Source organism: Dendropsophus ebraccatus, chromosome 2, assembly GCF_027789765.1.
Source record: "Dendropsophus ebraccatus isolate aDenEbr1 chromosome 2, aDenEbr1.pat, whole genome shotgun sequence".
NCBI lineage: Eukaryota > Metazoa > Chordata > Amphibia > Anura > Hylidae > Dendropsophus > Dendropsophus ebraccatus.
Window position 1 is genome coordinate 47756944 of NC_091455.1, and position 13137 is coordinate 47770080.

At 42.3% G+C, this 13137-nt stretch overlaps 1 protein-coding gene across 3 annotated transcripts in view; it reads left to right on the top strand.

Annotated features, from left to right (window-relative positions):
• Positions 1-13137, top strand: part of TRPA1 (transient receptor potential cation channel subfamily A member 1) — an 80483-nt gene that overhangs the window by 53779 nt on the left and 13567 nt on the right. For all 3 annotated transcript variants that reach the window (XM_069957472.1, XM_069957474.1, XM_069957473.1), the window contains 6 exons: positions 794-853; positions 3570-3668; positions 5095-5165; positions 8395-8539; positions 11248-11337; positions 12911-13086. In XM_069957472.1, the coding sequence (XP_069813573.1) occupies positions 794-853; positions 3570-3668; positions 5095-5165; positions 8395-8539; positions 11248-11337; positions 12911-13086 (641 nt within the window). The remainder of the gene's footprint in view (positions 1-793; positions 854-3569; positions 3669-5094; positions 5166-8394; positions 8540-11247; positions 11338-12910; positions 13087-13137) is intronic.

The following is a 13137-nucleotide window of genomic DNA, read 5'->3' on the forward strand; positions in this document are numbered from 1 at the left end:
AGGAGACCAGACACCCAACCCCCCTAAACCCCCACTCCCCATGAAGAAAATCCCCCCCCCCCTGGTTTTACTGCACGTTTTATGGAAAAATGAAGCAGCCGTTACGAAGTACAATTGGCTTTGCAAAATATAAAGGCTTGTATGGGTCTGTAGGGGAAGAAATGAAAGTACTATGGCTTTTTAAACATGATGAGGAAAAAATTGAAGTGCAAAAATGAACATTGAACCAACAAAACACAGTAATCACTGAACTCAAGGAGAACAGTGAAAAAACTAAAAATGAAGTACTCAATCAAGAGTCTCCACTGATGCCCCCAAAATTTAAATATGCAAAACAAGAGTCAGTGGAGTCTCGGTTGCGAGTCTCAAAACATGATATCTCTAGCCTTTTGCCATGGGGTGCCTCCATGATGGGGAGAGCACCACACCACCCTGATAAATAGCCCCTTAAGTCCCACTCGGTTGCGAGTATTGGAACATAAATAGGGAAATACCAGGGTGGCCCCTTTTTGTCAATGTCTAACTCAAGGTACAAGTATTAGGCTTCCATCCACAGACAGCCGTTTCGGAGTATTTGCCCCTCGTCAGTGTGGAGCAGGATTCTGGCTAGTTAGGGCAATGACAAATCAACCAACAAAACACAGAAATCACTGAACTCAAGGAGATATCTGGCTATCCCATGTTTAGAGATTTGCAACCGAGACTCCACGGACTCTTGTTTTACATATTTAAAAATGAACATTGGCTGTGAAGTGACGGAGTTAATTCTGTTGCCTTTTTGTTTGTCTTTTAGAGCCTTTTGGACAGATGTATGAATGAATCATCAGCTGACAAGAAGAGCTGGGATTTTTATGTGAGTTACCTAGAGTGGACAATGTATTAGCTGCACAAAATCTATGGTCTATGGCATTGCCATCTCCTGGGTCTAAATTGGTTGGCACATTGCACAACTCACTCCAACACAATGGGGGAGATTTATCAAAGGGTGTAAAATTTAGACCGGTGCAAACTGCCCACAGCAACCAATCACAGCTCAGCTTTCCTTTCAGCACTGCCTAAAGCTGAGCTGTGATTGGTTGCTGTGGGTAGTTTGCACCAGTCTAAATTTTACACCCTTTGATAAATCTCCCCCAATGGTTACAGTTTTAAAGTGACACTGTCACCCCCTTTCTGTGCGAGGACTTCTCTACATAGCTCTAAAGTCTAAATTCTGCAGTTTGCATGCCTTACTGTATAATAAACTGCTTAATGCTTGGTCCAGTGAAAAATGCTAAAAAATGTTTTTTATTGTTAGTGGATTGTGCCACCTGGGTGGAGCTTCACAGCCGGTGAGCCACTTCACCCTGCCTCCTTAGGGAGGACACAATGTTGTTTTATGTTTTTAAACATTCTTTATTTAACGTTTTTTTTTTGTTTATATATAAACATTTAAAGTCGAAAGACAATAACCGATAAGAAACAGTGAAGTACTCATAGTAAAACAGGTACTTATACAGTGGATAATATGAAACTCGCCATCCACAACGTAAAGTTAAAGAGTTTACCATGGGTCATGATTAGAGATGAGCGAACCTTGAGCATGCTTGAGTCCATCCGAACCCGAATGTTCGGCATTTGATTAGCGGTGGCTGCTGAAGTTAGATAAAGTCCTAAGGCTATGTAGAAAACAAGGATATAGTCATTGGCTGTATCCATGTTTTCCAGACAACCTTAGGGCTTTATCCAAGTTTAGCAGCCCCCGCTAATCAAATGCCGAACAATTGGGTTCAGATGGACCTGAGCATGCTCGAGGTTCGCTCATCTCAAGTCATGATATAAAATAAAGAATAGAAATCCCAGTGCTGAGCTGTCTCGATGAACTACTTGTGTAATGGAAGAATGCCACAAATGTGACATGAAAGCACCGTTGCACAAACCCATGTTAAGGATGGCGTTAGTGGAGAAGGTTATGTTCAAGAGGAAACTAAAAAAAAACTAACATAAAAGACAGGCCAGTAGACACAGGACAGGTACCGAGGGACGTGCGGAGGGTGAGGTTGGGGGGAGGGGGGTGTTGCTGCCGTTACTTTGGGAGAGGGGTAAGAGATTGTGAAATTTTGCGAGTTCGGTCTGGTTTACAGTGTCAGTTGATGAGTCTGAGAGTATTGCACCCAAGGAGTCCATATCTTTGGAAAAGTAGTGTGGGAACGCAGTGTCCAGCTCGCTAATTTTTCCATGGCGTGTATGTGTTCCACCTTAGTGTACCACGCCTACACATGTGGTGTTGTAGGTTGTTTTCAATAAATTGGTCTGAGTAATTTAGCAGCAGTGAGGAGGTGAACCAATAGATTCTGGTTTGATAGGTGAGTATTAGCAGAGGAAAGCCATAATAGTACCAATTGCAGAGTTATATCAACAGATTCGCCACACATCTCTTTGATGGCTTTGGTCACTTGTGTCAATGTTGTTGTTTTAAGAGGGTACATTGTGTGGCAGTACTATATTCAGGCTGCACAGTGTGCAGTAGTATCCTATTCAGAGAGAACAGTGTGTGGGGCTGTTGGTTTTAGGGGGCACAATGTTTAGCAGTATTATACGTAAAGGATGCAATGTTGGGAAGCATTATATTCAGAAGGTACAGTATGGAGCTGTTGTTTTTAGGGGGCACAGTGTTTAGCAATATTATACTGAAAGGATACAATTTTAGAAGCAATATATTCAGAGGGTACGGTGTGGAGCTGTTGTTTTTATGGGTAATAGTGTGTGGTAATATTCAGGGACACAGTGTGGGGCAGAGTTACATTCAGAGGGCACACAGTTTAGTACAATAAGGAGGCAGTCTTTATACAGAGGATAAGAATCTACTGCAAAAGCAAGGAGCCAAAGATGTCTGAGCAACAAACTGCGCAGAAACAATATGTATATATGGAGATCTGGACTAGGGATGAGCAAACCGTTGGACTTTTGGTCCGACAGCATCTTTGCTCAATTACTATGCCTGTGATCCCGGGTGCTTAGTTGCGCTCCCGGGAATCTGCGGGCAGGATCTTCCAGGGAATTTAAGATACATTCCCTGGATTTCCAGGGAAAGTATCTTGAATTCCCTGGAAGATCCTGGCCGCAGATTCCTGCGAGCGCAACTATGAACCCGGGATCGCAGGCATCACACTGGAGTGAGCGGCTTTCGGACCGAAAGTCCGAAAGTTCCGCTCATCTTTAATCTGGACCAGATAGAAAAGAATGAAACAACTGCATAGAAGTGTCACTGAATGCCAATGTGTACTCTGCATACCTCTGTCCCATTTGGGCTATGTTCCCACACAATATTTTTGCTCAGTATTTTGATCAGTAACCAAAACCAGGAGTGGATTGAAAACACAGAAAGGCCATGTTCACATACTGTTAAAATTTAGTTGATGGCCGTCATTTAACGGCAAATCACGGCCAATGTTTTAAAATAATGGCAACCATTTGCCATTAAATGACGGCCATCCACTCAATTTCAACAGTGTGTGAACCTACATTATAGTCAGCCGATAGTGATATATTGTAGTGAGCAGATTTTAACCGTCTTTTTTCTTGTTCATTAGATTGAGTACAACTTCCGTTATCTTCAATGTCCCCTCTCCTTTAAGAAAAAAGGACTCCAAGACAGCAATGTCTATTATGAGCCTCTGACTACTCTAAATGTAAGATATCATGTTATCTTTATTTTTAGCTAATGAGGCAACTTTTAGGCTATGTTCACACACACAATAAAAATAAAAGCAAAATATAACAGCAAAATGCAGCTGTATTTTGAATGCAATAATGTGCTCCATTATATGCAAAAAAAATGTCAAGTCTGTGCATAAAAAACAAAAAACCTTTGCTACAATGTATGCACAGTTGGCTGTTTTACTGTAGACTTTAAAGTAGCACATTATGAGATTTAAAATATGGACACATTTAGGCCCCGTTCCCACTGAGCAAAACTAGCGGAATTCCGCAGCGGAATTGTCCGCCGCGGAAGGCCGTTAGCCTCCCGCTCATAATGGGAGTCTATGGGAGGTGCGCGCTCCTGCTCTGTCCGCGCTGAAGAATGAACATGTTCATTCTTCAGCGCGGACAGGGCAGGAGCGCGCACCTCCTATAGACTCCCATTATGAGCAGGAGACTAACGGCATTCCGCGCGGACAATTCCGCCGTGGAATTCCGCTAGTTTTGCTCAGTGAGAACGGGGCCTTATATCTATTTTACTGTCTTATTTAGATTGAGGAATATTTATTTAGTCTACGCTTCCTTGGTAAATTGTGCATGAAATGTCTCACTAATCCTAAATAACTGAAGTGTCACAAATACTGTACTGAGCTTATGCTGCATGCCAGCCTCCTACCCCCAACCCTTCTCTGCTTGGCCTTCAGCATTCAGTTTTGTGCTTCAAAAATGCAGCAAAGAGGGGCGTGTAGGGGGGACTGCATACTGCAGCTCAGCCTCAGGTTAAAGCATTACTTTATCCTTAATGGGGTCCAGTGAAAATCTTTTTCTTTCAAATCAACTGGTTTCAGAAAGTTATACAGATTTGTAATTTACTTCGATATATAAATATCTCAAGTCTTCCCATACTTATCAGCTTCTGTATTTCCTGCAGGAAATGGTATTTTCTTTTCAGTCTGACACAGTGCTCTCTGCTGCCAGAACTGTCCAGAGCAGGAGAGGTTTTCTATGAGGATTTGCTACTGCTCTGGACAGTTCCTGACATGGACAGAGGTGGCAGCAGAGAGCACTGTGTCAGACTGAAAAGAAAACACCATTTCCTGCAGGATATACAGCAGCTGATAAATATGGGAAGACTTGAGATTTTTTAATCAAAGTAAATACAAATCTATACAACTTTCTGAAACCAGTTGATATGAAAGAAAAATATTTTCGCTGGATAACCCCTTAAAATACCATTTGTTTCATCTCCCTATATGTTATCCGCCATGTCTTCAGCTCTGAGCATGACGCACAGCTGACAGACTCCCTTTGAAATATCTTGAAGCGTCATTTGTGTTTATTATAACGTTTCTACACATGCCATGTCATCTCAACATGCTATAAAGATGTGACTTTTTCCCGTACTTACTATTGTAGGCTATGGTACAGCACAACCGTGTGGAGCTCTTGTCTCATCCAGTTTGTAAAGAATATTTGCTCATGAAATGGTATGTAAGATAGGTGATAGTTTACTATGTTCCATGTATTGGTTTTCTAGGGTGAAGTCATTGAAAGGGTAAGTTTTTAGAACTACTGCCAAATTTTACTTAGAAAGAACAATAAAAACGTTCCCATATCTGCTTCCAAGCCTGACAAAGGGTGCAATGTAATGGAGGATCTAAAAAGAGGTTTCCTTCATGCATTTGTATATCTACCAATAAAGACACAAGTGGAATCTGATTGGTTGCTAGGAGAAACTAAGACAATTTTACTTTATACCAACCAGATTCCACTTTTCATTACACAGATTCTTTGAAAAATGAAAGGTGGAATCTGATTGGCTGCTAGGGGCAACTAAGACAATTCTACTTTACACCAGTTTGATAAATCCCCCCCCCCCCCATAATGTGGGTGGAAATAAAGTGCACTACACCACAATGTAAAAGGAAGAGGGTATGTTCACATGTAGCTGGTTGAGCCTTTGGTTGCATAACATAAAGACTGCAGATGTTTTACGAAATGTTAGTGAATGGTATTATCTTGCGACATATTATATGGGCTTTTGGTCACAGTTGCACATCACAACATCGCTTTAAGATCTTTACATTAATAGACTGACTCCAGCATGGTCTCTTTTTTTAACCGTGGCCTGGTTCCTGTGCACGGTGCTGGTCTTTTCCAGGTCACAGGCCTGGCCTGAAGCACTGGAGGCGGGTTCGCCAGCCCCCAGTGTGATGTTCTGCCTCCCCTCTTTGTCACGGCTTAATTAGAAACAATGGTTCCCAATCACGAGGGATGAGGGAGGGTGGTCGTCACACTGGGGGCTCACCTCCAGTGATTTATGTTCACCTCTCCTGAAGATAAGTGACATAGGTTTCTTTCTGAGTATCCCTTTAAGCATACAACTAGGGATGAGCGAACTTTTGAAAAGTTCAGTTCGGTTTGATCCGGCGAACTTTCGTGAAGTTCGGATTCGTACCAACCAAACCGAAAACGAACCTTGCAATAACGGCTGAATAATTGCAGCTACAATAGTAGGAGTCTGATAGGGTATAGTTTCGTTTAGTTGCAGTTGCTATTACAATGAAAAAAGTGAAAAAAATCAAAGTGCAAAAATAACGGAAAAAAAAATTAGCCAAGGTGTAAGTGATTACACGGGACATAGAACACAAAGTTCCTTGGACCCCGTAGGGTGGAAAACAGACATTTGACAGTGGAACCAGCAGCAGTTATAGTACTGTATTGGACCAAGCCCAGTATGATTGCAAACAGACTATTCATGGAGGAGGATGGTCAGCCTTGGAGTGGTGGCCTGGGATTCCTCGCTGATGCTGTTGGTTACCGCACTTTCCAGAATACGGACGAGTGGGATGATGTCCTTGATGCCTGCTCACAGAGTCGCGTCCTCAAAAGGGATCAACAATTGGCACGACATGTTCAAAGAAATCTGTGCACTATGAGGTTTATCACATGTGCAATACAAGGTGTATAAGAGAAACAGATTGCTGAACTCAGGGAGACCAGCCAAATGACAACACCGCTGGCTGCTAGTGAAAGCGCTCAATGCAGTGAAGTCCTAGGTGCATTGCCCCCTGGGAAACATGAATATGCAAAAGAAGAGCCCGTAGAGCCTCATTAAAGAGTCTCAGAACACAGGACTAGCCAGATATCCCTCCGGGAAGGACCCAGCCAAAGGGTAGCTCCTGTTAGGAAACCACCAAAACCACTATATTAAGTGGCCCTATAAGTCAATGTAATGATAAGGGATAAACCAAGGCTAGGTAACCATCCACATACAGCTGTTTCGGGGTGTTGCCCCTCATCAGTGTGGAGCAGGATTCTGGCTAGGTGGAAGCAATGCCTAGTAGAGCCATAAGAGAAACAGATTGCTGAACTCAGGGAGACCAGCCAAACGACAACAACGCCGGCTGCTAGTGAAAGCGCTCAATGCAGTGAAGTCCTAGGTGCATTGCCCCCTGGGAAACATGAATATGCAAAAGAAGAGACCATGGAGCCTCATTGAAGAGTCTCAGAACACAGGACTAGCCAGATACAAGGTGTATGACGCAGCCCTCCCTGCTGCACTGCAGAGAAAAGGTTCCTCCCTTTGTGGGCTACAACACTTCCCACAGTTAGTTTACTTTGGCTTAGCCATTCATATATCTCCTACCTGATGGTCCGGAGGAGCTCCTGCCCACTGTGGCTTCGTTCACAAAATGGAGGACAGCCTGAGAGCGCCGGGCCTGACATCGTTGGTAAGACACCGGGGCAGGTTGGACTGCAGTCAAAGCGGTGGATGGTTGCAAGCTGGTGGAGGCAGAACTTGTGCAGAACTGGCCCCCTAAAGCATCGGGAAGGTGACAGTGGCAAGAATGGGCTAACTTTCTGGTGGTCTTCTGGGGGAATGTTGACCCAATGGGCAGTAACAGACATGTACTGCCCTTGCCCATAATTAAAGGACCAGACATCAGCACTGGGGTGCACGGTCTTGGACACCAAGATACCCAATGAGTCGCCAACATTTTTCTACACAACTTTGCAGTGATGGGACAGCCCATGGCACAGCTGATGGGACTTTTTTTGGACTTTTTTTTGTTTCTGGGACAGTGATGGGACTTTTTTTGGTCTTTTTTTGTTTCTCAGACAGTGATGGGACTTTTTTTTTAACTTTTTGTTGTTGCAGCTAAACGGGGTTCTTCTATTTTTTCAAACTGATTGTTAAGATATGAACTGATTTTCCCTTAATAAATTCGATAAGCTTGAACACTGAAGTTGCTTTCATGTGTCTTGGTTAATACTCACAGACAGCTGTCACATTACATTTTTGATTAGGCAGCACCCAGGTATATCTGAGGAGACTAATTTAAGGTCTCATTCTAACAGGGGTGACGTCACACATCTTGATATTCACAGAAAACTAGGATACAAGGGATTGTAGGAGTAATAATCCCTTGTATCCTGGTCTATTCTGTGACAAAAGTACAATTTTGCATCGCTGTTATTTTTACCAGATTTGTAACAAACTTTCTCAAAGTTCGGTTTGTCCCCGAACCGAACTTTTCCCAAAGTTCGTAACAAAACTGGTTCGTAACGGTTCGGTTCGCTCATCCCTACATACAACCCTTCAGGATATGATGCTTTTTAAAAAGCAAAGTGGCAAAATACTCATGTTAATGAATTTACTGTATGCTTTTTCGATCTAGTTGATTATTATTATTTTTTTTGCTTGTATTCTAGGAGAGCGTATGGATTCAAAGCACATCTCCTTAACTTGGTTATTTACTCATTGGGTCTCATTCCTCTGACACTTCTGATAATAAATGCTTCGGTACCCAACCACGGCAACAATGGAACAACAAAGCAGGAGCCTTTACAACTTCAGGTATCTCTACATTTTCCTACTTTACTTTGATGTGTTTATGCACCTCCAAAGTTTTGGCATTACTGTATGTAGTATACTAATGTTGTATACTGAGAGTTTAGTATTGTTAAATTGCTGCTTAGTATTCTTAAGTGTTGTTAACTCCTGTCTTAGGCTATGTACCTACTTCGAGAACGTGCCGTCATTTAGGCCGTCTGTTGATAATGACAGCCACAATTAATGAACATCATCATTATTTGCGGCTGCTTTTATCAATAGAATCCAATAATAGGAATATAACCTTCTACTGCACCCTGTTTATGGGAGTAAAGTTATCTATTTGCAGTGGAATGCCATCTTTCAGTTACATCTAACTCCCCCTGGTGGTGTTTTTTTTTGCACTAAAAACAAAACAAAATAGTTGCCTGCATTCTCATGGCAGATTTCCAGAGCAAAAAATACATAATTCTCATAAATTCTCTCATGTAGAACTGGAGATAGTGTTGAAATGATCATTGCTGTACTGTAATATTTGTTTTTCATACTTTTTTTTCTGGGAGAGGGTCTGAGTTCAGGTTCAGCGTAGAAAGCTGTAGAAGGATGCATAAAATACTGACTTACTGCTTTTGTGGCCGGGTCCATGTGCCAAATTTTCTCAAAAATAAAAACATACAAAAAACAATTGATAGCCTATCCACCTGCGAAATGAATAGGAGCTGGGGCTGCAGTAAACCAGGGCTGCCACTACACTGAGTACAATCTATCTGCTTCTGGCAATGCTCTAAGTACATTTCAGGCACTGAACAGTTGAGGGGAGGAGTAGTTGCCTCTTGGTACTCTGTTAATCAACTATTGATAACCCATCCTCTGAATAGCCTATCAATATTTAAAGGGTTTATCCAGGAAGTGAAGTCTTGATGCAGTTGTAAGTGCAGGGAAAAAAGCACTTTATAAGTATTTCCTGTAATAAGTGTATATTGGTGATTTGTAGAACTTTTGGGGGGCAATACACTACTTTAACCCATAGCTGCACCAGGACGTTACTGAACGTCCTCGTGCCGCTATGGGAGTTCAGAGGGAGGTCGCGCGGCGACCCCCCTCTGAACTGCCGCGATCCCGGTTGCCGCATGTAGCCCGGGATTGCGGCTATTAGCGGGCACGGTCCGATCGCCATGCCCGCTAATTAAGTACTTAGAAGCAGCTGTCAAAGTTGACAGCTGCTTCTAAATACTTGCTCATCTCCATCCCTGGTGGTCTAGTGGGGGGATCGCCCCCCTGCAGCGCGATTGCAGGGGGGCGATCCCCGCATCCATCCCGGGCCGGGGTCTGCGCCGTAATGGCGCTGATCCCGGCTCGGCATTCTATTGCTTTTGGCTGCAGCAGCCAAAAGCAATAGAACACCGATCTCATGGATTCATGCAGTATAACTATACTGCATGGATCTCTATGAGAGATCAGAGTGCACATACTAGAAGTCCCCCAGGGGGGCTTCTAGTATATGTGTGAAGTAAAAGAAAAATGTATTTTTAATAACACAAAATCCCCTCCCCTAATAAAAGTCTGAATTCCCCATTTTATAAATAAAAATAAATAATAAATAAACAAACATGTTTGCTATCACCGCGTGCGTAATCGCCCGAACTATTAATTAATCACATTCCTGATCTCACACGGTAAACGGCGTCAGATATGCGCAATCAAGGTACCGATAGAAAGATCACATCATGGCGCAAAAAATGACACCTCACACAGACCCATAGACCAAAGGATAAAAGCGCTATAAGCCTGGGAATGGAGCGATTTTAAGGAACATATATTTTCTTTAAAAGGTTTTAATTTTTTACAAGCCATCAAATCAAATAAAAGTTATACATGTTACATATCGTTGTAATTGTAACAACTTAAGGAACATATATAACGAATCAGTTTTACCCTAGGGCGAACGGAGTAAAAACAAACCCCCTCAAATAAAAAAAAAAAAACTTTTTTTTTTCAATTTCACCACACATATAATTTTTTTCTGGTTTCCCGGCACATTTTAGGCAAAAATTACATCTGCCATAGCAAAGTACAATTAGTTGCGCAAAAAATAAGGGCTCATTTGGGTCTCTAGGTGGAAAAATGCAGGCGCTATGGCCTTATAGACACGAGGAGGGAAAAACGAAAACGCAAAAATGAAAACTGGCTGTGTCCCCTAAGGGTTAATAAATAATTTTATCCAGATTTCTCCTTTAAGTTCTGTTGGCCTAAATGAGTGACTGTGGTTAGAGAGGGAGTACTGACCAGTTAGGATAGACCGCAAGTTCCTGTGTGTCTCCCAAGTCCCAATCAGTACCACCGGTTTGCGCTTCTTCCCTGTGGGCCCACCATCCACTCCGGACAGCGTTATCCCAGCAGATGTCCCCTGCGCATCCTATAGGAGCACATAATAGCAGCCAGTGCCCCTTGTAGAGCTGATCTCAGGCAAAAAGTGAAAACTGGAGGCTGCAGAGGAGAAAAACTGATGGAAAATGCTCAATGCTGCTGATATTAGGGACTAAAATACTGAGTTCACTCATGTGCACAAACAATGGTTTATTCTGGTAATTCATATAGAATAATTTTTATGCTTATATCTAATATTGATTTGTACAGCGGCTTTTGATTGCAGTGGCTATATAATACAAAGTAAGATGACAATCAATAACGTGTAACTGAAGATTCATTATTTCTCTGCTATTTACTTTTAGGACACACACTTTATACGCACCTGCTTAAGCATTGTAATGCTCATGAGTATCTTTGGAATTGTGAAAGAAATTGTTCAGATGTTTCAACAGGTATGTGACATAATGAAGACATGGCTTTGTAAGTCATAGATAAATCCAGTGTCGGACTGGGGTAACTTGGGCCCGCCAGGGATTATTTTATTCTAGGGGCCCACTGCTGGAGGGCCAAAGGTTCCCCATCCCTGCTCTATGCAAACAGCACAGCCGTCCACTTAAGTTTCTTGAAAGGTGAAGTCCCATGAAACTAACTGGGGGATTATGTGTCATCCTGAAGCTGCTAAACAGGGATGCAGACCTCCTGCTCAGGGGCCCACCAATGGGTAGGGCCCACCGGGGGGTTCCCCTGCTCCCCTGTGGGCCAGTCATAAATCTAGCCATAAATCTAGCTATTATACCGAAAGTAACGGTATATTGTATGAAATGGGCCCAGAACAACAATCTATAATGGGCCCTTAACTGTCCCTTATTAATTATACCACTGTCCTCCTAAGTAGTACAGGGGCTTTTGAAGAGATAGGCAATGTCTATGGACACAATATACTCGTCATCCAAATAACCTTAGTGCAAAAAATACAGATTTGTCTGTTCCTAAATGGGCACTCTCAGGATCCTATTAGACAAAACGATTTTTTGTTTTCTCAGATCAAGGATAAATAATGAAAAATTAGTACTTTTGTAAAACAACTTGAAATCGTTGATCATAATACATGGAACGATAGTCATTAGTTACCATTGTAAATACGAATCAGTACACAAGGGATCATGATAATGATGGCAATAACGAATGATGTGTGAAAGATTTGCAAACAACTAACAGGGATTTTATGGTCTGCAAAAAATATGTGATCATCAATACACAGATGGATTTTCATTAGGGCCCTATTACACGTGGCGATTATTGTGCGAAAAATTGGTATATTGTTCAAATTGCTGTGCATACTGAGGCGTGTAATATGCTGGGGCTTGATACTGGGGTCTGTAATATGCTGGTGATCTGATACTGGTATCTGTAATATTCTGGGGACCTGATACTAGGGTCTGTAATATTCTGGGGACCTGATACTAGGGTCTGTTATATGCTGGGAGCCTGATACTGGTGTCTGTAACATTCTGGGGACCTGATATTGGTGTCTGTAATATTCTGGGGACCTGATACTGGTGTCTGTAACATTCTGGGGACCTGATACTGGTGTCTGTAATATTCTGGGGACCTGATACTGGTGTCTGTAACATTCCGGGGAATTGATACTGGCGTCTGTAATATTCTTGGGACCTGATACTGGTGTCTGTAACATTTTGGGGACCTGATACTGGTGTCTGTAACATTCTGGGGACCTGATACTGGTGTCTGTAACATTCTGGGGACCTGATACTGGTGTCTGTAATATTCTGGGGACCTGAAACTAGGGTCTGTAATATGCTGGGGACCTGATGCTGGGGTCTATAATATGCTGGGGGCCTGATACTTGGGTCTGTAATACGCTGAGGGACTGGTACCGTGGTCTTTGTCTATGTAACAGTAATAAAATGCATGCATATGATGCTGTAAGATTAGTTGTGGTGAGTATGCAAGATATGCACTGTGTATTGTCATGTTATTTTATATCATATTTTTTAATCTTAGAAACTCAAGTATCTAATGGACAGCAGTAATATTATAGACTGGGCCATCTATATGTCCAGCATCCTTTTTGCATCGTCTGTCTGTACAAGTCCTCTTCAGGTGGCCAGTTGGAAATGGCAGTTTGCAGCCTGTGCCGTGTTTACATCGTGGGTCAACTTTTTGATTTACCTTCAAAGGTAATCTATCTGTTATACATTATATAATATTCTATCTTAATCACTTGTAAT